At 41.9% G+C, this 25906-nt stretch overlaps 1 protein-coding gene across 1 annotated transcript in view; it reads right to left on the bottom strand.

Moving 5' to 3' along the window:
* The window catches only part of GALC (galactosylceramidase), a 43901-nt gene extending 18948 nt beyond the window's left edge, over positions 1-24953 (bottom strand). Inside the window, 11 exon segments of the mRNA XM_028506938.2 lie at positions 2278-2405; positions 3450-3574; positions 6347-6502; positions 10727-10857; positions 12546-12584; positions 14622-14761; positions 16597-16710; positions 17875-17938; positions 18202-18270; positions 24698-24807; positions 24810-24953. Coding sequence (XP_028362739.1) covers positions 2278-2405; positions 3450-3574; positions 6347-6502; positions 10727-10857; positions 12546-12584; positions 14622-14761; positions 16597-16710; positions 17875-17938; positions 18202-18270; positions 24698-24807; positions 24810-24894 — 1161 coding nt within the window. The 5' untranslated portion in view covers positions 24895-24953.
* Positions 24954-25906: the final 953 nt, after the last annotated feature.

Below are 25906 nucleotides of genomic sequence, written 5' to 3' on the forward strand. Positions count from 1 at the left end.
GTGCACGTTTACCAGGGTAGACCACAGGCTTAGCAGTAAAAGAGGTCTTCATAAGTTCAGGAAGATTCAAGTCACACAAAGTCTGCTCTCTACAACAAAATTAAATCAGAAAAGAATAACAGAAAATCCTCTGTAAAAATTATGAGGTATTTAAAAACAAAATAACAAATTTCCAAATGATCCACAGCTCCAAAGAAAATACAAAATAAAAAGGGAAATTAGAAAAGAAAATTGAACCCTACGAAAATAAAAACACATATCAAAGTTTGTGGGCTGCACTGAAGTCGTACTTAGGAGGAAGTTTATAGCACTAAGTGCCTAGATCAGAAAAGAAGAAAGAATTGGAGACTTCAGCTTCCACCTGAAGACACTGGGAAAAGAGGAACAAAGCAAGCTAAAGAAAGAAAATAATAAAAATCAAAGGAGAAATCAGTTAGACAAATGCAGAAAAACAAGAAAGGATAATCAAGAAACCGAAAGTTCATTCTTTGAGAAGATCAATAAAACTGATAAACTTCAAAATGTTAAATGCAGAGTTACCAATGGACTCAGTAATTCCACTCTTACACGTACCCAAGAGGAATGAAAGCACGTGTCCAGAGAAAAAATTACACACAAGTATTATCTCAGCATTATTCAAAATGCCGACAAGTCAGAAACAACCCAAACTGTCCATCAGCTGAAAGTGAACAAACAAATGTACTATATTCATACAATGAAATAGTATACAAACATAAAAACAATTAAGTAGGAATACAAAGCCATCAAAACATTAAGTGAAGGAAGCCAGACACAAAAGTCCACAGACGGTGTGATTTAATTTGTCTGAAGTATCAAGCACAGGCTGAACCCACAGGAGATAAAAAGCAAAGAGGATGACTGCCAGGGGATGAGGGAGCGGCTGCCAATGAGCGAGTGTGGGGCTACTCTTCGGAGCGGTGAAAATGTCCTGGAATTAGATAGTCGTCCGACTCCGTGAACAAACTGAAAAGCACTGAATTGTATCCTTTAAAGGGTAAATTCTGTAGTACGTGAATTAATTTTCAATTTAAAATTCAATATAACTCATCATTTTAGTAAACAGCAAAAAATAAATAGAAACAATACAATGTTTCCAATAAATGCAGAAAAACATGTGACAAAACCCAACATCCATTCCATATTCTTAAAAAATGCTAGGAATTGGCCCTGGCTGGCATAGCTCAGTGGATTGAGCGCGGGCTGCAAACCAAAGTGTCGCAGGTTCAATTCCCAGCCAGGGTACATGCCTGGGTTGCAGGCCATAACCCCCAGCAACCGCACATTGATGTTTCTCTCTCTCTCTCTCTTTCTCTCTCTCCCTCCCTCTCTCTCTATCTCCCTCCCTTCCCTCTCTAAAAATAAATAAATAAAATATTTTTTAAAAACATTTAAAAAATGCTAGGAATAGACAGTAACTTCAATCTCATAAAGGGCATACAAGGAAGACATCATACTTAATGGCAAATGACTAAATGCCTTTTTCCCAAGATCAAGGACGAGACAGGAATGCCTGCTGTCACTGCTTCCTTTCCACATTGTATCAGAGATTGTAGCCAGTCCAATCAGGCAAGAATAAGAAATTAAAGATTGCCGGATTAGAAAGCAAGATGCAAAATTAATTTAATTTTCAGGTCACCTACAAAGAAAATCCAATGGAATCTATGAAAAAGCTACTAAAACTATATGTGAGTTTAGCAAGGTTGCAAAAAAATAAGATCATCATACATAAACTTACACTACTATACTAGCTACTAATAGAATTGAAATTTTTAAAAATACTATTTACAACAGAATTGAAATAGTAAAATACTTAGCCAAAATTTGGACAAAAGAAATGAAAAACCTACACACAGAAAACTACAAAATATTATTGAAAATTTTAAAGAAAACCTAAACAAATTTGAGGAGATGTCAAATTAATGGGTTGAAAGACACTGTTGTTCAGACATCAATTCTCTCAAGTTGATCTATAGATTCAAGGCAATCCCAATCAAAATCTGAGCAGGTCTATTTTTTAAAAGATATTAAGGAGCTGTTCTTAAATGCACACGGAAATGCAAATTGCCTACACTAGCCGAAACAGCTACGAAAAGAACAAAGTGGGAGGAATAAGACTACCTATTTCCAGGAATTGTATACAGGGGTGGGCAAAAGTAGGTTTATCATTCTAATACTGTAAACCTATTATATGTATAATCTTCAAAAGCTGGTTTATAAAAAGTGATTGAATCCCCCCAGATAAACACACAGAATTACCATAGTTTCAACGATGATGGTGAGGTTACCTAAGCCGTCCGTCAGAGCTACGTAGCTTCCTCCTTTTTCTAAATGGCCAACTGTCTTCAGGTAATACCAACCTGGTTGGGTAAACTGAGTGGTGTGAGCTACACAGAAAAGCACAAGAAAGACCCACATAAGATAAAAATGGTAATTAATGGGGCTTCTTTTAAACAAACAAACAAAACTCTGTCTACTGATTTGTGTCTGATTGAGTCTCACAGGCTATTTTTATTTTGGAAGAAACTACTTGCCAATCCCATGTTCCAATTTTGAAATAACTAGTCCATTTAAATGGTGCAACTGTGGGAAGATTCTTACCATGACTAGTAAAAATAAATGAACCACACTGTCAGTTCAAGGATATTGATTGTATTTTACCAAGAGGAAAATAAAGTTATCCCTTCCAAACCTTTACTCATCTCTATTTAACCCATCCTAATATAATTACAAACATAAGGTTAAAAAAGTTAATAATGTATTTCAAAAACTAAGTTTATGGTTTCAAACAAGTTTATTCCCCACAATACATATTTACTGGGCACTTCCAAAGCTGGCTCTGAAAATATACTGAGCAATACTCTCCATCCCAACCCCACACCCAAAAAAAGCAATTTCAACCAGGACATATCCCAAGGTGGCATAGTGATTATTCTCATTTATTCAAGTTACTTGAGAAACAGCAGTGCAAGAAGGACACCCCGACTCTCCTCTCTATCCACCCAAAAGCAGGGGATAAACCCCCCAGGTCACAGGTACCCTCCCTGTACCAGGAGGCAGAGAGACATCCTTATTGCCAGTAATAGGAAATTCAGAGCAGACAAAGCTGTGTTAGGCAGACTGCTCAGCACCCGAGCCTATTCTGTTGTCTTGTCAGTTCTTCACAAACTTAGTTTCTTTGTCTAAAAGTTTTATCCACACTGCTTTGGTCACTTCATAGGTCCCGTATCTATGACACCTCCTGATGTACAAACTTAAGTTTGTTTTTTTTTTCCCCTCCTGTTAACCTGTCTTGTGGCTGTTTAATTACTGGACAGCCAAGAGAACCAAGAAAACTAGAAGAAAATTTCCGCTCTTCCCGACAATCCTTTCTCAGTAGTTTCTGCTTTGTCTCGGGAATGTAGGGAGTGAGGGCCGGTCCGTGAGCACACCTGTTATCCAGATGGGAGGCTCCACCGCGTAGTGCCCGCTCCACGGCTCCTGCGCGGTCATCAGTCCACTGCGCCCGTACGGCAACTGCTCATAGTAACTAGCCACCAAGTTCCACGCGATTGTTCTAAACGATTTGTTTGGACCAAAGAGAAACACCAAAATGTCAATGTCTAGGCCTACACAGTAAAAAGACCTACAGCTAACTTACATAAAAATACGTAAATAACTGGAAGATGACCACAAAACAAGAACATGTAAGTTGACTAAGTTCATTCACATTTTGAAAAATCCAGTGTTGGATGCATCTAAATGTTGCTAACGGTGAATCCCATGATAAACAACTACGAATGCATACGGGGTGTACAATTTCTACCGAGGAATGGTGTGGCCAGGAGATGGGCCCTGCCCTAGCAGCAGCAGACACGTCGCCAGTGTGAGTCAAGTGCAGACAGAGGCTGTATCCATACCTGCTTTCCTGGGATGGTCAGCCTTCTCCGTGCCCCCGGTTCACGATATAACCGTATGCAGTTCTGAATGACTGCAGAGTTTTAACATTGAGACTGATTGCCTGGCTTCACATCATGGTTCTACCACTTAACCTCTCTGGGCCTCAGTTTCCTCTCCTGCAAAATGAGGATAAGACCTGTGCCCAGTCCACGTGACTGCTGTGAGAATTAAGTGTGCTGATGTGTGCGAGGGGTGCAGAACAAGGACCGGGCTGTGGCACCGCTATGATCTGCTTCACCTACAAGGACTACTGGGGGCAGCTCGCTGGTCTGGATTTTAGTCCATGCTTTCAGATGCCCACAGAACGTGCTGACTCCTATAATCTGTGATTCCCCTAGAATCTGTGGTTCTCAGGGAAATCCAAGGGCAAAAAGGAAGCTCGGGACCCTGGACCCCAGCACAGAGCTTTAAAAAAAGAAAAAAAAAAGAGCTTACCCTCTTTTTCTTGATAAGAAAAGAGCTTCTTTTTCTTATCAAGTCCGCACCCATAATAAAATGACAGACTGACATTCTTAGAAAGTCAAAGCCTTCTAATTCTGTCAACACAAAGCAGAAATAACCGAGCAGAAAAGTCCCAATATTCAAAAATCCTTACTAGCAGTGAAAATCTCAAGCGCTCTCGTGATGTTACAAGATGCATGGCATCTGCCTCTGGCTAATGCTAGACAGCACAGGCAAACCGGTCCTGGAGGGCACTTTGTAATCTACACAAATGCGTTTAAGGCCGATAGACTTCCCCCCAGACACTGGTTCCATTTCCAAGGATGCACCCTGAGGGGGAGGAAATAACCATGGATGTCTATACAGATTTCTGTATGCGCCCGATCCCTTCCTTCCGTGTGTACTGAGCTGTTCACGAAACTAGGAAGAAACAACACCCATTCCTGGGAAGAAGAGAATATTCAACGAGGCATAATATATTTTCTGCAACAGAGTTTCCCACATTTGCATGCACCAGTATCACCTGGGCACCGACCAGCCCACCAGAGCCCCAGGAGCCGGGCCTGGAGATTCAGGCTCAGCAGGTCTGGGCAGCTGCCAAGGGGTCAGCCAGTGCAAGCACGTGTTTGGTGCTGCTCAAAACGAAGCAAGTTTGGGAAATTCTGCCTTGTGTAACATGACATATATAAACATTTAAATGATGACGTCAAAGTGTACTTAAACATGAGAAAAAGTTCATGATGCCTTGTTAAGTGAAAAGCTTATTTACTGAACATTATACAGTATGGTCTCCATTCTACATTAAAAGTTTGCATATGTAAGCGGGAAGCAAAATGTTTAAGAACAGTTAACTTCTGGATGGCAGACATATGAGTGATTCTGTTTCCTACTCTGCATTTCTATGCAGTTCCTGAGCTCTCTGCAATGCGCAGGCATGCCCACTAATAACACCAAATTAAGTTATTAGAACCAACGGCTCCAGAGAAGCATCTTTTCTTCCAAAGAGAGAAGGGGAAGAACAAAGAAGGCTGTCAGAATAGCGTGCCAGCTCAAATTACCATCACAAAAGCATGTGTTGGCTCGCTTTTGTTCTATTTGTTTTTGTTTTAGAAAGCTAAATTGAATCTAATTACAATCAAAGCGTCTCAAAGCATTTCACAAAAGCTTCCCTGAGAAGGAAAGAACAGAGCTGTGTTCTCTCTTCAGAACCTCTGTTTTGGGGACGGTCGCGCAAATTAAGCGAAGCTGCCGGGAATCGGTCAGGGGCTTTGGGAAATGGAGAGTCCACAAGACAACGTGCCTCGTCTCTGCCAAAGGTCACTGCCATGAACAGTGAGGAAGGAAGAAACCATTCTAGCCTAAAAGGAGTTTTAGGGTCATAACATCTAAATGCAATGCTTGGTGCTTGATTGGCTCTTATTTTTTTTTTAAAAAAAGCTATAAATAACATTTTTGGAGACAATTAGGAAAACTGGAATGTAGACTACGTATTAGAAATATTTTTTAAATGTTCTTAGACTCTTATGTATCGAAATGATACTGTGATCATGTAGAAAAATATCCTTCTTTTTGGAGATACATGCTAAAATATTTAGGGGTGTCATGATAGCTGTAATTTTACTTTATAAATATATGTGTATATATGTGTGTACATATATACATTTATACATAGCTTGTTAAAAATCATGAAAGTGCTTAAATTTTACTATACATGAATTATATGCCAATAAGCCTGACTTTATTTAATACAGACTACATTCAAATATAGAAAAATAAATAGATGTAGCCTAAATACAGATATAGTTATAGATGAAGCTCGTAAGGCAAAATGTTTACAATCACTGAATCCAGTTTGTGAGAATATGGAAGTCCATTGCACATTTTTCTACTTCCTGGGCTTTAGAAAATTTTCAAGGTTAAAAACCTTTCAAAGTTGTCCATAACTTACGAAGTCATGTAGCCATTGACATAGTTCTGATTCAATATGCGACCCCAGCAGCCAGCACCCACTTCGTTGTTGAAAGTGCTAAAATCTTCGGACGACCACAGCTTCTTCTTGGTCAGCTTTGCATTCTTCACTGTGTGGGTCCCAGGATAATGAGCTCTGGGAAAGAAAGGGAGGGAGGAAACGGGAAAAGGGTGAAATGTGGCACATACAACCACTTGCTGAGTGGTTTAAATAAAAGTACGCGTCTTCTCCAACACGTTCTATTTTCAGACAATGGGCAGCTACCAGGCAGATGTCACACTGACTGTAAGCACCTGCTTCCCAACCTTGTGTCTCAGGATGCTCTTAAGATGAGACAAGGGCTGGGAACCAAAGTGTCCCAGGTTCGATTCCCAGCCAGGGTACATTCCTGGGTTGCAGGCCATAACCCCCAGCAACCGCACATTGATGTCTGTCTGTCTGTCTGTCTGTCTCTCTCTCTCTCTCCCCCTCCCTCCCTTCCTCCCTTCCCTCTCTAAAAAAATAAATAAATAAAATATTTTTAAAAAAAAAGATGAGACAGGCCTACAACCACACACTAGACAGGAAGGAAGATGAATGAGAAATGTGTTTCTGGAAACCATAAAGTCTATGGAAGCATGCTGACAGGTGGAGGTAGCATAGGAGGCCACAGCCCAGAGCCCTGCAGGAGAGAATAAGGTGGAGACAGGATTCAGACTTCCCAGGGGAAGCACAGAGTTTGGGACCCGAGGAAGGAAAGAATAAGAAGAAAGCAAAAAGTAAGACTCATGAGTGTGTTATACAGAGTAGTGCTTCCTCCCTGGCTCCCGCCCTTAGTAGACAGAGAAAGCTTGGCATTGACATCCCAACAACAACAACAACAAACAATACAAATCCACACAGAGTCCTTTCTTGAATAAACACCTTGGGAAAACTACAAGTTGTAACCCCAGAGCAGCGCTGGCTCTCAGCCTGGGCGATGTTGCTAGGCAGTGGAGGCAGGGTTTCCTGCGGGTTTCCAGGTGGGGCATCGAGGGAGCAGAGGCTGCAGACGCTGCTCAACACCCAGCAAGGCCCAGGGAGGTCCCCACCACAAAGGATTGCCCAGTGACCTGCCACAACTGCAAAGGTTGGGAAACCCTGCACCACAGGAACGAACACTTCCCTTATTCTAGCATTTGAGAGGAGTCAGGCCGCTGAGGCGGAAATGTATGTTTATCATTCCAAGAGTAAAATACTGCCGTAATGACTGTGGAAACTATTGATGACTGAATAAAAACAATTAAGAAATTGCAAATGTAAAACAGAACACAGACTGACAGTTCATATAGTAATAAGAGAGCACGTCAGCTGAATAACTTTGGGGACGTGAGTATGCTTTTTAGTCCAACGATTATTTACAAAAAAATGTAATATTAACACAAGCATGTAATAAAGATTGGATTATATCTTTGTAGTCTGGTGCAGTAGCATTCATTACATTAAAAGAATGATTGTGAAGTCCTATTAGAGTTTGCAGTTATTTAATTCCATTTTGGTCATGAATCTTTCCGGAGAAAGTCCTGTTTGGGAATTCAGTTATACCTAGTAAAGATAGATTAGGGTACAACATCAATTTGGCATTTCAGGATGTCATGAGGAAAAAATATGTGGGGGGAGGGGTGTATACATAAGTGTGTGTGTATGTGTGAACGAATGAATGAATGAATAAATAAATAAATAAATAAATAAGTAAGTAAAATAAAATAAGGTCTGCCTGAGAAAAGTCCAGCCATTGTTAGTACAAAGAGAACAGTTTGCAACATCAGTGTAACCCGGCAGCCAAGGAGAATGGACTGGAATGCGCAAGCGTGAACAATGATGACTTCTCTCATTCATGCATCTCATCTGCTGCAGAGTTTTTTGGCAAAACATCAAATCATCCAGGTGACTCAGTCCCTCTACAGCCCATATTTGGTGCCCTGCACCTTCTGGCTTTTCCCAAAACTAAAATCACCTTTGAAAGGGAAGAGATTTCAGACCACAGGGGAAATTCAAGAAAATACAAAGGGGCAGCCGATGGCAATTGGGAGAACTGTGTGAGGTCCCAAGGTGCCTCCTTTGAAGGGGACTGAGGTGTCATTGTCCTGTGTACAATGTCTCTTGTATCTTGTATCTTCTTCAATAAATGTCTCTGGTTTTCATAGTGCATGGCTGGATACTTTCTGCACAGACCTCATATATGCGTGTGTGTGTATATATATAATAGAGAATGTAAAAAGAAACAGTTGAGAAAAGCGAGGTCCCACCAAGATTTTTTGAGTCACTAACCTCAGGTGCAAACAGGCATCTTTCAGTACTGTAAATACACCCTACAGAGACCACGAGAGTACACTAGCACCTGCCAGGGTTAAGAAGTTATTGTCTCGGCACTGTAATGCCTAATGTGGAAAATGACTACTAATATTTATAATAATATTAATTTCAGTTTTTTAAACTTCATTCTACAATCATGATATTCAGCCTCGGACAAAAGCCAAAGGTATGGTCAGTATATCTCTGGTTAAAAGATATTTGTATAAAAAAATAAAGCCTGGGAAGTCCATGCTATTTTGTTACCACTGAACTTTAGATGTTAGGATTATGAGTAAATTCTAACTCTATATTTACAGTTTTTTCATTTTCCAAATTTTCTCTAATGAGCATGCAGTATTTTTATAATCTGAAAAAGTATCTCTTTTAAAACTATAGAAACAGGTGTTGTATCCTTCACTCAGAAAATAATAGGACTGTTACATTGCATTTAAACCTGACTGATTAAATAATCTGGGCAAGAAGGACAGAACTAACACAGGGTCTCGCCTAATATCCAGATCCATTGCTAATTCAACAAAGTGTGAAGGCTCTTACGAATATAATTGTGTAAATGCATGTACTGTATTTTGCCATGTATAACACATTTGCATGTATAATGTGCACCCATTTTTGGCCCAAACTTGCAGGAAAAAAAAAATCCTTCATTTTAGTTTTTTAATTCAATTTTTTATTTATTTATACTTAGAAACAAAACCAATTATCATATTCCAGGGTATTACTTTGCATATGGATATCATAATTTCTTTCTAGAGTTACACTTTTAATACATAAACATACATAAAAGAATCAAAAACATTTATATAGATATGGACTTAGTACTATCTATATATAATGTGCATCCTTATATTTCCCTCAAAAATTTGGGAAAAACATGCCCATTATACGCAGCAAAATATGGTAACTAGGCAAAACATCTACCAATTCACAGCATAACATGGCTGTGGGTTCATCCTTAGGGAGACTGAGTGGTGGGAACATGGATACTCATTGTATTATTCTGCCTATGTTTGTGTATCTTTAAAATTCTTCATTGAAAAAGCTATTAAACCAAGCAGAGCCTTCACCCGTGAATGAGGGACAAATTCCACACATACGTGTACTTTATTTTATGTATTGTGCATTGTCATGATAGATAAAATTAAAATCCACTTTTAAAAAAATTGCTGCGTGGGGGTTGGGGGTGGAATTGGGAGAAGATGCAAAAGGTACAAAATTCCAGGTATGAGAGAAATAAGTACTGGGGATGTAATGTACCATGTAATGCCTAGTTAATGCTGCTATAAATATGTAAGGAGGTCATTAAGAGAGCAGGATCCTAAGAACTCTCCATAAGAACCACCTTTTCTTTTTTCTTTATTGCAGCTATATGAGATGATAGATGTTAACTAAACCGACTGTGGTAATCATCTCACAATGCATGTAAATCAAACCACCATTCTGTATAGCTTAGACTTACATAGTGATGTACGACAATTACTCTCAATCAAACTGGAGAAATAAATAAAACGGGAAAAATAACTACTGCTGAAATGCAGTGAGGTGCAGGCCTCGAAGGCTGAAAGGCAGACTGGACTGAGGAGCAGGGTCAAGGCCGTACCACTAAGGAGGCATGACAAACGTCACGGTCAGTGATCACACCGTGCCATGGACGTAAGTGCTCATGACAGAACTCCCAACCACAGGAAATCTGAGAGCTGGGAACTAACTTCATGACATTGCTTTTTACAGCTCCTAAACTTTAAATACTATTCTGCCCCTTAATCTAAACAAAGCCATGTTTTATTACTGCAAACATTAATACAACTTTTAAAAATCACCAGTACCTTTCATGATCATAGAAAAATCCCAAATGCATACATTTCAAAGGAATGAAGTTTCAGTTATACTGGCTTTAGTTAAGTAAACCCCAGAAAGCTACTTTCTGAAAATATAACCAAATGGGGAGGAAAACACAAAAAGAAAGGCACAGTCAATGTTCGGAGCAAGCAACCAGAGACTCAGTTTCCAAAGTAAAACGTTCCTTACCCTATGACATCAATTGCCTTCAAGAGCTCCGAGTCGAGCAGCATGGAAGCAGAAATGGGCTCCCAGAGGTTGTCACTCGCGATGATTCTGACGTGCGGGAGACCTTGGTAGTCCAGCATTTTCCTTAAAACCTTTTGTGGAGAGAAACAGAACATGAGAAAGGCTACAGTGGGTGTTCAGCTGTTGAATCACAACCAAGGTAGTTCAAGTCTCTTCAAAACTCAGCATCCTGGACCATAGTGTCAAAATCACTTCTTAGTAGAAACGTGCTTCCTATGGAAAATAAAAGCATTATTATCAGGATAACCTACTTCATGGGGATGTAAAAAGAAAATAAACAAACCCATGAGGTCCAAATGTCCTAGAGGGATTTTTGCTCTACCTTCAAAATTATGTTTAACCATAAAAACTTTGAGTGGGAGGGTGGAAAGTAGAAAAAAAATCATAATAGTACTACACAGAAATAACTATTATTTTGGAATGTATTCTTTCAGGAAATTTCTTTTTTTTAAGATTTTATTTTATTTATTTTTAGAGAGGGAAGGGAGGGAGATAGAGAGAAACATCAATGTGCAGTTGCTGGGGACTGTGGCCTGCAACCCAGGCATGTACCCTGACTGGGAATCGAACCTGCGACACTTTGGTTCGCAGCCTGTGCTCAATCCACTGAGCTATGCCAGCCAGGGCAATAAGGAAATTTCTTATACATAGACAAAATAAAACTGGAATCATATAAACATACCATTTGGTAAAATGCTTTAAACTATCATTTTATTTTGAATATTTTTCCAGTGTCTTTAAATATTCTGCCATTACTGAGCGTATTAGTTCTCAATATTGTGTATCTTATAGAAATAAGAAACACTCCATTGTGACCCTTGTCTTTCACACGTCTAAACAGGACAGATTTTAATAAAAAATCTACCTGTAGGACTATCTACACAGGAAAATTAAAAGTACCAAGCTAAATTCTACCAGGAAGTAAGTCAACAAAGCACAGGGTGCCTACTCCGGTGCCCGGCCCTGTCCAGACACTCACACATCCCGCCCCATCGACCACCCTCAGACCCTAGACGGGACTGTGCAGACACAATGTAAAAACCATATCCCTGAAAACCCAAGGTAAATCTTCAATACAGCATAAATGGCAAAAATAAAAGAAACAACAGTCCCGTCACTTTTATATAAATCACTTGTTCATATTATATTAATTTCTACTCCTAAAAACAAATCCATACCATTTCCAGGGACCACCTTACTATACTCTATGGAATATATATTCATAAAGCTTATCGAACCTGAACACCTACATTCATCAGCCATTGCTGAACTCTTTCAATAGGCATTTTAGCCAACAGGACACAGATTCCAATGAAACATTACTACCAAATGGCAATTAAACATTAAAAGTTTTTATACCCTGAGACAATTTGCTGCAACTAAACTAAAGGTTCAGAGAAAAGGAAATGGTCTAAATTGTTTAAAATAGCAGTTTTCCAGACCAGATAAGTTGAATTAGAATGCAATGGAATTAGAACAGACTCGTAATTCATATATATACACAGACTCATAATATATACACATATACATATATAAACACTCATAATATATATAAAATAAAATGCAGGGCTTATGGGAAATTACATATGCTTTAATCATGAATACAAATATTAAGATTTTGCTCAAATTTTGTGTCACAACTAGCAAAACCAATAACTGTGCTATAAACAAATACTGTTCTTACTACTAATTTCCATGGAACCACAAAGGAATTACTTATTTATATTTAAAGACTAAAATATTTTTAAGTTGTACAGACCTTGATATAATTGATGTCGAATGACCTCTCATTCCAAATCTGCAAAACAAAAAGTCAAAAAGCTCTGAACTAAAAGTTTCTAAGCGTCAGAAAATAGACATTATCATTAAATGCCATTTCTCTCGTCATCTCTCATATCACTTGAAAGGCCGTTTTTCTTACTTTATGGGAGGGTCTATTATTGAATGTATTAATAATTATAAGACAACATAACTTTTAAAATTAAAATACTATTTTTTAAAAGATTAAAATATTTCTGTGGTATTTTCAAAAATTGTTTATTCCAGAGATTTCCAAAAGAGAAACAGTCAGCTTTCAACAGATATCGACCAGGCGCCATGTGCCGGGCGCTGCGCTGGCACCCGAGACCTGCAGACAGGGGGCGCTGCTGCAGCAGCTCCCAGAAGGTTCCCACAGGCAAAGTGCTCCTGGGTGCACCACACACACACACACACGGAGAAGCACAACCACGTGCTACATCACAAAAGGGAACTCTTTTTTTTAAGATTTTATTTATTTATTTTTAGAGAGGGAATGGAGAAAGAGAGACAGAGAAACATCAATGTGCGGTCGCTGGGGGTCATAGCCTGCAACCCAGGCATGTTCCCTGGCTGGGAATCGAACCTGGGACACTTTGGTTCCCAGCCCGCACTCAATCCACTGAGCTACACCAGCCAGGGCAGAACTCTTAATAAGAATAAGAGGAACACACACAAGTCTCTTGGGTTTAGGACCACGAAGCATGGGAATTCAGGGTTGAAAAGAGAACCTTCACAACTTCCATTCTGCAGCTGAGGAAACCATTTGTAGCAGAGATGGGCCTAGAGTCCAGGTGATGTGACTCTTTTTACTCCAAGGGATATGGGAAAGAGCTTCTTATCAAAGAAGCCCCTCGCCATAGCATGTGATTATCAAGAGTCTAAAAAAGATGTGAATTACCCATTATTCACCAGAAAGAGTTTCTAAGGGTGGCTTTATCATAATTGAATACTTTTAGACGCAAACCTATATTTAGTCTCACTATGGGTTAAAAATAGTTTAACGTGTTGTCACACAAACTAGTTTTCAGTTATAATTTGGAGAAGGATAATAAGCACAGGTGTACACTTGCTCCTGGCTGACAGCCCTTGGCTCATCCTCACGTCCTGCATCAACCCGTGATTCTGCAGTTCATCTGTTCCAGTGTCTACTCCTCCCACTGAACTCCACAAGAGCTTATTAATTCTGGTGTGTGTGGAACGTAATAGTCACAGGACCTGCAGCACAGGAGGAACTAAATAATTGCCTGTGGATTGCAAGAAAATGTTTAAAGTCAGATTTGACAGGTGGCACATTAATAAACAAAAGTGTATGGAGACCCCCTAGACATGTGGCATCAGGCTCTGTGGGTACAACGTAGTCTGAGACGTGCCTCCAGCCTGCCAGCAGACCGGCTTAGAAAGACAAGATACCACATTTCACATGTTTTTAATCATTAAATAACAATTTAGGACAAGGGTAGGCAGATTTCTGCCAGCCTGCCAAATCTGGCACACCACCTCTATTTTTATAACCTGAGAGCTGTAAACGGTTTTTCCAGTTTTAAATGGTTGCAGAATTACCTACATAAATATCCTTATCAATACCTTTTGACCTACAAAACCTAAATTTATTTATTCTCTGGCCCTTAAAGGAAGTGTGCCACCCCCTGGTTTAGAACAAGAGAAGAGTCATAGAAGAAAATGAGATTAATCAGTGTCGTAACATACAGATTAACATAGTATTGTTATAAAAACTAGAGAAACTAGGGAAAGCTTTGAAAAAGGAGAATTTGAGCTTGGATGACACCCAAAACAAACACTGAAAAATAGTTCCAAAAATGTAAGCATTTAGTACATTTGTCCACAGTGGAAAGAATACGTACGGACAGGCAAAGAGAGGGAATTAGAGGGTTGCGTGCAGTTAATTTACGTTATTATCAGACACCCACAGAACAACTTAGTCTCAGGACACAAAATGGCTAGTCAACAAACAGCCACTTTAAAAAATTACAAATAAGTGTGCCAAAGTTAAGCACGCGTTAGATATATCACTAACCCCAATATAATCGATGTCCAAATCGTGATGATGCTTGGCGCCCATGATCCAGGTCACGACATAGTAGGCAGTCAGCTGCCGATTCACATACGGCCAGTTGAAACCTTTTCCCAGCCATCCAGGGAAGGACCACGGCAACCCTGCAGAGGGGCAGAGGGGGTGTGACAATGCTGGCACTCTTGAAAACAAAGCAAAAGAAACCAAACAGAACATAGATAAAGAAAAGAAAAACAATACAGACCCGGCTAAAGGAAAGATCACATGCCCTACGCAAATTCTCAAAATCCCTTCAACACTATAATCTCTTACTGATCCCTAGATCAGATGTGATAACTCCAAATGCTCTTTCAAGAAAAAGAAATAAAAACAAACACCTCTCCCAAAGATAACTTGCCAATAGAAAGAAAAACATACAATTTAACTGAACATCTCTACCACATACTATAGCGGATGTTCAATATCCAACTTCTATGTCCAAGCGCAAATCAAAGAGTTCTGAAAAGCTATGCTTGACTACTCCTTCAAGGTATCATATCAGTTCCCCACTCAGTACTAAGGCTACTTAAAACATAAAGTAGGTAATGAAATTCAGCAAAACTAGTTTGTCTTTATATCACTATAAATGCCAATGACTCAACAGGGGAAATAAACATTCCCTTGTTAAATGATGTACATTAACTAATCCACATTGTTCAGATACCCCAATATTATTTTCAGTGAAAAAATGAGAATACTAGAAGCACTAATTACAATTCTAAATCCTAATTCTGTCACTGCTATATTAAAATAAACTCAACGGTTAAGTTCCTTAACTGTTTATATGTTACCAACCTGGTTCACTATTAAAAAATTCAAAATCTAAATAACAAAATGTTTATTTTTCTAAACTCAGGAGAAATGTCTAAGTGTATTTACATAAGAAACGTGACATTAAAATAATGGAGCATATTAAAACAAGGAAATGCCAAATACATTCCGAAGGTCCACCACGTGTCAGTCTTGGTTAGGACAGGGTTCCGCATGCCAGGTTCCTACACTTGAACCAGAACTGACCTTGAAGGCAGCCCAATGGGCAAGTAAGCGCTGAAGTCAATGGTGCTTTTTACTGCTCCACACATTTCTGGAATCTCTTATAAAAGTCCATTTACAAGGAACACACTGACTCCTCAGTGTTTAATTTAGGAAATTTATGCTTGTCCTTTAATGTAATTGTAGAAATCTCATAATCTCACTGAACCTAGCCTGAACATGCAAGCCTGCTACAAAAAATCAAATTCACTTCAAATGACGGAAGCACGCCACCACTGTGCACGTGTGAAGCTTTTTACAAGTGAGCTCACTGCGGCAGGAGCACTGGGAAGTGAGCGCGGTCCCATCGGAGGGCCACCCACGATCCTGCCGCTGGGACCTGAGGTTCGCAGGGCAGGGGTCGCGGCTGCATCATTCCAACCCCACATCCCTGAGATTCAAAACAAACCAAACACCTTTTATATGTATTGCTTCTAGGAATGGGGACTACTACTATATATAATACACAATTTTGCAAATAGTTGGAATATATTACTGCATGTAATATACAATTTTATAAACAGGATTGCCCCTTGACAAATGTTGATGAGAAATTTTGCTGAAGAAAGAAGTTTAGCAAAACACCGGAATGGAATAGTTTATAAACCTAATTTTGCCATTTACTAATTATCTGACCTTAAGTCAGTGGCATAACCTCTCTAAGCCTCTACTGCTTCTTCTGTAAAATGGGAAGAATAATGCCTTGCTCCAGAATTATTATAAAAATCAGAGATAACATATAAGGGCGAAAAAAGGACCGTGCCTGGCGCACGCTTGGCTACTGGTAACATGCTGGTCGTATTAATTACATTATTAGTACTTCAGTTTTAACAGAGCTTCCACATACATGATTCAGGACAGTTAAAGGAAAACAGGCTGCATAAGTATGGCAAACTTCACTTCTTACCCATGAGTGTGATATTGGGGTTCCGCTTCTTGGCTTCCTTCATTAACCACCACTCATATCCTCGGAAATAATTCTCATCGAGCATGTAGTGCATGTGGGAGGGCTCAGTGCCATCTGAAAGGGAGAGAGCGAAAGAGAAAGGAAGCAATCCCATTATCGGTGCACCACGGGTGGGTCCCACTCGCCCTAGACACACACACACACACACACACACACATATCTCACAGAAGGAGTGTTCCAGTTCTGATCCTACAGTGGGGCAAAGGAGAACAATCGCATGATGTAACTTGTGGATGGGTGATCAAAGCACAGTATTTCATCTGTTCTCATCCTCCTAAGCATCCTAAGCACTTTCCATTTCTACCATAAGCAGTGTTAACAGAAGTATTAACACCTCATATAATTGCAAATTCCTGGAACTACATTCCGCTGGGCTTTGGGTCTCTCTGGGGTTTTCAAGTCCCATATCCACCTTCCAATTCACATCTCCCCCAAGCCGGCTTCTCAGTGTCGGGTGTGAGCCCCTGGGCTCCGAAGACCCAATTCTCACACTCTGTTCCTTTCAGTGTAAAGTAAACGCTAACACCACCACAGGGAGGTACGTGTTTACCAAAAATGACTTCCAAATCACTACTAGGAACATGAGTGCACAAACAACAGGCTAGAGTTCACTCCAGTGGAATCTGACCTACGAATAATAAGCTGCAGAGTATTACTGAGAGAATTAAATTCCTTTTCTCCTTCCTGGAAACCATGGCCCATAAACCTTTAATTGACTACATGTACAACACAAAGTCAATCAAAATGGTCATTGAAGAGTGAAGATTTGGTGGTTAAAAATAATTTTGTTTTGAAAAGAAAAAAAGACCTATGTACCTGAAATACTGATGACTTATATTTTATCACCTATTTTATTTAAAACTAATAACACCTTACCTTGTTTATACAATATTAAAAGCTTTTACTTTAACACAATTTCAAACTATCCCTATATTCTCTCTAGTGAATATAGCTTTTAGAAAACTGTAGATTTGTTTATCACTGACTACTTCAACTAAATAAACAATCTAAAGTCCAAATGCTATTTCTGATGGGAAAAAATGTATACTTTGATACAATTTTTTAAAAGAACTAGAGTAAAAAAGAATATTAAGAAACAATCTACTAATCAATAATCAATATCAAAAAATGTAGGCACTATTTATACTCTGAAATTAAGTTTAACCATAGATTCAAATGACGGGGGTTGGGGGAGAACCCCATTTCCCAAACTCCTACCTGTTGTCTGCCCATCACCACCTATTTCCACTTTTAGAATATGCAAAGAGGCACCGAAGTTTGGCTGGAGAAAGAAGTAACAGTATTAACCCGTGATTCATTGTATGATGGACAAAACACTTCAAGACAATTACTAATTGCTGCCTTCAATTTTACAGGTGAGAAAAGCAAAGCAAAACTTCAAATACATAGCAACTTATCCCAAAAGTAATCTGCCATTTAAAAAAAAAAACAAACCTAGAATCATGAAGGTGATAAAATAATGAGTAAAATCACCCTAGTTTCTAAAATATCACAAGCACCATTAAACAATTATTTTTCCATTACCTTAAAGAGATAATCCAATATTTGAGAACGATAGGGCTCTGGGTAATTTACTAAAAGTCGGGAGGTTGCCTAAAAAAAAAAGTTTCAAAAGTATGAATGAAGCAAATCCAATCATGAATACTTTTTCATGCTGCTTTATGCACCCCACCCATATGTAGCCAGCTCTTAGGCAAAGCTGAGCTGTATGAAGTCATTTCCCAGGCTGTTTGTTTGTTTGTTTGTTTGTTTGTTTGCCTGCATCTGTTTTGCTGCCCCACGCTGGCCAAATGGGGCTATTGTTCGTCCAATAGCTAAAACACAGGTTCCAAGCAAGAAGCAAGTTTCTCTTCTACTGAGACGGGGGCTGGCTGGGAGCTAAGCTTGTTAATTCTATTGATGAACCTCATGATTACAAATTTACCTTGAGGGCCTGGGCTCAGGGAGTGGTGACTATAAGAAATGAAACTTGAGTTGTCTATCTTAAGGCCATGAGTCAACTACCGTTTCTGGGGGCCAGGATAGGAAGGATAAATCTCAGGTAACTTCACCCCCAACATCTTGCAGGGAGATATGACAAGCAGAGGTGCCAAAGGAACCACTACCCTCCTGTTCCTCATTAGAGATTTGTCAGTGCTCTCTGTTGTTGTTACGAATGACCACACGATGGTGCCCAGACCGAGCTGCACTAAGAAAACCTCACACAAGACTGGCATCGGAATGCATGGGAAGACAGAGGTGGAAGGGGCAGAGACCAACGTCAGACCACACCTAACCATGGCTGATGACTGCTTGAACAAAGAAACCACAAAACCAGTGATTGAGCAATAACATATCCCAAGGGAAAGAGAAGAAGTAAGTTGTATCATGAAATGCTGGCACATCACTTCCAGATGGACCGTAGGTTCAAGCCATTGACACCCTGCCAGGTGTATGACAATGACAAGATGCTTGACTTTTATGGAACTCAATGTGCCGTTTACACTCTCGGGTGTGCTCCCTCTGACATGTCAGCGGCACCCTTATCTGTCTCCCCCACACCCAGAACCTCCCCCTCCTTTACTGAGCCACCAACACGCGAGCCACCTCAAGCGCAACACACCCCCACCCGAACATGGCCACTTTTTCCTAAATCTGTTCTTTCTCCTGCATCTTCTATCTTAGTAAAGAACAATCTGCCTTAACCATAAACTTAGGACCACCCTTTCACCCCACTTCCCATCCATTTTCAGTCACCCAGACCTCCTTACTGTCTCAAGAAACCCATCCCTTCCTCTTCACCCCAGCTGCCTTCATCCAGGCTCCTCAATTATTGGAGTAGCCTCAGCTGGTCTCAGAGTCTCCCATCTGCCTCTTGTGTTCTATTCTCGACACCACTTGCCAGATTGATTTACACAAAACACAAATCTAATCGTGAAACTTCTCACTGTAAACTTACCAAGACCTTCCTCTCCTCCAAGAGCTTTCGGGATAAAGTTCAAACTGCTCAATCTGATACCCAAACCCTTCATTATTTGCATCCTAACTCTGACACTTTATCCCTTGTCACTCTACATCTTTAGTCTAGATTAGGGGTCCGCAACCCCCTGGCCACACACACCACAGGAGGTGAGCTTGAATGTAATGCCCTTGAATTCTCCCGGAACCATCCCTCCAACCCTAGTCCGTGGAAAAGTTGTCTTCCATGAAACCAGTTCCTAGTGCAAAAAAAGTTGGGGACCGCTGGTCTAGATAATAATCAAATCAATCTGCTTTTTCTCCTTCTTCTTCCTGGCATGCATTCCACCTCCTCACGTGGCCAAGGCCAGGTCATCCGTCAGCCATCTGCTCACACTCCCCAGGGAAGGATGCGGCTGCCCCCCCGCTGCCCCCTCCCGCCCCTTGGCCCACAGCAGGTGCCTCTCCTGCGAATGCCCTCCGCATCAGGCCCCTATGTCTACCGGAAGTCTTTTCATCCCTGTGTCCTAATCACTGCTTTACTCCTTCACTTCGAAATTCCTCAAGGACAGAGATTATGTCTCATTTAAGCTCAGATCCCGTTTATTCTCTCATTCAATACACATTAAGAGAGATTAAGATTATTAATCTCTTTTACATTATCATCTGTTGCGCTGGTACAGGCAATCTGATTGCATCCTGATTCCAACATTTCCAAGCTGCATGACGGAGGGCAGACCACTGTGGAGTGTGTTACTGTACTCATTCAGCCGTTCTGACATAAAATAAGATGGAAGCAAAGGATTTAGCACAGTAACTGGCACACAGCAAGCTCTCAATAAATGACAACCATCAGATACACAAATTGTTTTTAATAAGACGGTCACTGTTCCCAAGTAGTTTACAGACGAGCAGAGACTCAAACATTTAAGTAGGCACTCAGTGCAGTGAACATTCTATATGCACACAAACCCATCTGGCCCAATGTAAACAATGCTCTGCCTGCATTATGCCCTTATGGTGTGTTTTGCTGTTTTGGGGGGTTATTTAGCCCTCTCTACACTCCTATCCTGAACGCAGGAAGTGCCAACTTTAAGCAACACACTACTATCGTCGTGCTAGTGCCAGCCCCTAGTCACACCCATTGCAAAAGGATCAGCCAATGAGAATAGCCAGTTAAGCGCAGAATAGCCAAAAGTGGAAATCCCCATCAAGCAGTACAAATTACCAAATTACCCATCACAATCTCTGAATGGGGCCTGGAGGTCTTTCCAGCCAGCACAGGAGGGAGCCTGAGCACAGCAGCTGCCACGTAATGAGCTCTCAGAAAAGGGCAGGCGTTGGATACATACAGTGGAACACCTGTTTCTCTCACCGTCCTCGGAATGACTTGCTCCTTCCTGATCTATGAAACAGGACGTTGTTAACTAAAACTACTCACGTACCTGACGCCATCCCAAGGACTTGACATATTTCCTCATAACGTTCCTACCAGGCATGTTATGACACAGGTATCACAGGTATCACTGTGACCCCAGAAAAGAAACTGAGACAGAGAAAGCTTAAGTCACCTTCCCAAGGCTGTACTGCTGAGTGGCAGGGCCCAGAGCAGACGCCTGGCAATCTGCTCTTAAGTCCACATTCTTAACTACGACACCACACCGCCTTCCCTATCGGACACGAAGAGTAAATGAGAACATTCCAAACCCTTACCGCTACAAACCGTGCTGGGCACCAGGGACTCCACAAAGAAGTTGAAAATGGTTTGCAAATAATGTGCTGCAACCCTGTTCGTTTAATCAGTATTTGAGCTTCTAAGATGTGTAACGCACTACACAGGGAGACTCTATCAAAAGAGATAAGATCCGCCTACTCTGACTTATGAAACAATTCTCATTTTAATCATTTTAAACTGAGTTAAGCATAATCAAAGACCGCCATGCTCAGCAAGTTTAAGCGCTTGATTTAACATCACAAATACCGACCCCATGTAGGCCTAACCTTGGGAGCCCACCTGCATCACCACCTCCTGAAATGAGGCACAACCCTGAAACTGAACTGACCTGTTCTCCGGACTAAGAGACTGGTTTGGGGAGATATGGAGCAATCTACCACCTCAGGATCGGCTCATACCTACTTACACCAGATGGCCCAAAAGGTTAAAACATTTCCCAATATTACCAAAACCAGTGAACAGATTCCTAGGGCCCCTAGATCACTGGCCTGATTTCATGGCAGGACCCTCCAAACTTGGGACAATGGCTATGCACTGGATTTCAAACTATTGCCTATATAATTATTATAGGAGTGTCAGTATAATCCTGTTTAGATGAGTACTTTCTAGGTTACAATGGGCCCTACCCCTGACTTTCAGCAGATCAGTTACCCAGGCAGTTAATATCCTCATCATTGACTCGGATGCCTCAGCATGAAGGATGAATTGCATCGTAAATGCTGAGAGTTGGTTCCTTCTTTTTTTGTGAGGCAACTGCCTGACTGAAGCTTTGATGACTGTGGCATCCACTTCAAAGAAGCATCCGTTTCAAAGATGGCTATCTCAAATAAACACACTGCCAGCCACACAACTAAAGAGGCAGGTTGAGGTGGGGCTTTTAAGTCTAAGCTCACCAACAGAAGGAGTCTGCAAAATACTAGGTGCCCACCTGCAACGCAGTAAAAGCAGACACCTCAAGCCACACACCCCCTCTCTCTCTTCCCCACCTGCAGACTCAGCGTGTGGTCCCAGGTGTCCAATGAGCTTTGGAGCAATCCACCTTCTGCTTTCCAGGACTTGTGAGTAATGAACCTTCCCCCGACCCCAAGTTTCCTGACGGTTATTGCTGAGTGCACTGCAATCATAATAAGAACCAGTCCAGCCACAGCACTGGTTATCCACCTACTGAAACCAGCACAAAACACCCACCCAGCAAGCTAGCTCTGAATTGCATTGGAGAGCGCAAGTTCCATCGGATTCAACCCAACAAACAACCCATTCAAGAGTTCAGCATTAATATTTTCAAATAAAGTTAGCTGTAGCTTTGATCTGGGGTACGAAAAAGAAAATCCCTCCCACTCAAAGGTCCACTACCATAAACCCTACAGACCCAAAGGTTACCAAGAATAAGACAAAGACCAGACAAAGGTTTCATACAGGGGTGTCAAACTCATTTTCACTGGGGGCCACATCAGCCTCATGGTTGCCTTCAAAGGGCCGAATGTGCTTTTAGGACTGTATAAATGTAACCACTCCTTAACGAGGGGCAAGGAGCTTGGCGCTGCCACTGAGCAGAAACAAGGTGCCGGGCCAGATAAAACAAGGTGGAAGGCCAGATCCGGCCCGCAGGTCTTGTGTTTGCCACCTGTGGCAACAATTGTGGTACCAAAATCAAGTAAATTTGTTTTGGAGCCAAGAAAGTCATGCTACAAATTCCCACGCCTGGAGGCCACCTGACAGCATGACCAGAAGGCTAAGGAAATTATCAGCTGTGCCCACACAATCCTGCACGAAGTTGGAGTGGTCCTCCTGTCTCCCTCACGTACATAACACTGACTCATCCCAACTGCAACAGCCAAAAGAGGACTTAGGAGACATGCCAGTTAAATGTAACTGGTATGCTGGATAGGGTTCCAGAAGAGAAAAAAAGAACATTTGCTAGCAGTTAAGGAAATATGAAGGGAAATACGAACTTCCATTCATGTTACCAATATTGCTTGTGACAAATGTGCCATACTGATGTGGGAGGCTGATAACAGAAGAAACTGCTGCAGGGTCCCTGAGAATTCTGTAGTGTCTTGCCAGCTCTCCTGCATACCTAAAACGATTCTGAAATTAAAAGTTTGTTTAAAAAAAATTCATCCCTTACTCCAGAGATCCTTGAAGCAGAAAAAAAAAACTGTCACTCAATACTTAGTATGAGAATCAAATGGTGTGTTTGTTAAAATGCAGATTCTTAGGCCCCACTCCGGGCTACATCTGAATGGGGGTAGGGGGGTGGCCAGCATCTGCATTTCAACAAGCATACCAGGTGATTCTTAGGCCCCCAAATGGTGGCTAGCCACTGTCCTTGCTGTTAAACCATTGTTTCCCCTTCCTTGCGCACAAAAATGATGTACTAAGATACCGAAACTTCTATTGGGCAACTCACACCCATGCGCCTTGCTCATCCGTAGGCAACACAGCCCCCCAGCAATGAACAATTCTAGATGATCAGTTGATACTAGTATAGCCCGCCATTTAAAAAAAGTCCCAGATGGTTCCAGGCCTCTTGCCTTACTAAAGACGTCTAGAGGTACCTGTCCTGCCTCCAGTAAAAACCTATTCAGACTTAAAAGATAGAGAGAACAAACTGATGGTTGCCACAGGGGAGAGGTGTTGGGGGACAGGGTAAAAAAGGGTGATAGGATTAAGACATACTAATTGGTAATTACAAAATAGGCTTGGGGATGTAAGGTAAAGCATAGGGAATATACTCAACAACATTGTAATAGCTATCTATGGCACCAGGTGCACTTAAATTATCAGAAGGGAAACTTTGTTACCTATGTGGATGTCTACCCGCTGAAACTAATACAAAATAGTGTTGAATGCAAACTGTAATAGAAAAATAAAATAATTTTTTAAAAAACACTATTTTGCACCGGCCCCTCTGAAAGAGCTCAGGTGCACACAGCATGCACTAGCGGTCCGGCGCTTCGCTTCTGACTCCGCGACCCACCTCTCTGAAACGGAAAGGGGACAGCCAAAGAATATCACTGGGGCATCACCCCCTTCGCCTCCGGGACAGAGGCTCTCCGGTTCCCAAGATTTCTGCAGCAACCCTCCCGGAGCACCCTCTGCGGCGAACACAGCCCCGGCCCAGTGCCCAGGCTGAAAGTTCAGGTCCCAGCCTTGTCACTTTCTACACCTGTCATTGGACCTCTAGATGCTCATCTGTTAAACCTAACCGCCTCTACAGCTTCATCCTAGACGAGCAAGCCCGGATCCCAGCACCGCAGCTTGAGCGCCGGCACCGCCGAGCCAGGGGATTTGTGGGGCGGGACCCCGGCGCCCCCGTCCCCGCGCGCTCCACCTCCCGCCGCTCACCCCGCCGCCGCTGACCGCGCCGATGCCATCGAACTCCCGGCCCAGCCCGTCGGAGTCGTCCAGCACGTACGCGCCGCCGCCGGGCGCCAGCAGCGCGCACAGCAGCAGGGGATCGCGGCCCGGCCCGCCGAACCCGCGGCGGCCGTCATCGCTTTCCTACGGCGTTGCTGGGAAGCCCGGAGTAGGCTCTCAGCCATTGTGTGGCTCACGTGACTCAGGCGCCCAGGGAGGCGGGTCCGGTCGCCGCCACGATGGGAAAGGGCAAGAGGCTGCAGACGCCTCTGCCGCCATCTTGGGTGCGGGCGACAGGTCGCCGAGACAGTCGCGGTACTGATGTGGGGGAGGCCAGCGAGCCTTTTCCGCTCGGGCCTTTGTCCGGGTCCTGCACCAACCTTATTGTGTGCTCACTCAGCTGCTTCTCCGCGGGCCTCCCCGGTGACAGCACTTTAGCGAAGGTGAAGTGGACGTTCAAGGCCTGGCAAGGCAACTAAGTAGAGGACGCCCTGCCATGCCCTCTACCGTCAGTTTCAGAGCACATCTACCACGTGCCAGTTGGTGGCAGTGCCGGACAGTGGCTGACCCAGGGGCTGGCAGCCCCTAACCGAGCGCCAACTCAGCTGTCACCTTGGTCGAGTCACGTAGCTTTTTAAGCCTGTTTCCCTGTCCTATAGATGAAACGGGAAGAGCAGCTGCATGGGGACATGATTAAATACAAGTAAGGTAATAGGCACTCGGTCAATTTTTAGCTGCGTGTGTTACACGCTTGGCAAACAGTAGGTGATAAGGTTCTCCATTATGGTGACTATGGATGTTTAGATGGGCGGGGAAGTTGTGAATTGTCCTGGGATTTTTGCCACATCCAATATTCATCTGAGATGTCTGATTTCCTTGGCATTGGAGCAAATTGCAGAGCTCTCTGCGAGGCTACAGAGAAAGCAGCTATTCTTGCTCTTTCTTTTTAAGTTACTATAGGTCTAATCAGCTGCCAAGGAGAGTGCCAGCTGTGTGTATTGTCCCAACATAATTATAAATGGTGCCCCTTTCATCCTCAAAAGTGTTCTGGTTTGGGTGGTAAGTTACACAGTCCCCTATATTTGGATCACTTGTTCTCTTCTATTTCTTGTTTGCCTAGCGCCACACATATAGGAGCTCTCTACCTTCCCTACTGCCACCAGTCTGTGATACAAGTTAGTAAATATCCAACTTCCA

Source organism: Phyllostomus discolor, chromosome 1, assembly GCF_004126475.2.
Source record: "Phyllostomus discolor isolate MPI-MPIP mPhyDis1 chromosome 1, mPhyDis1.pri.v3, whole genome shotgun sequence".
Classification (NCBI taxonomy): domain Eukaryota; kingdom Metazoa; phylum Chordata; class Mammalia; order Chiroptera; family Phyllostomidae; genus Phyllostomus; species Phyllostomus discolor.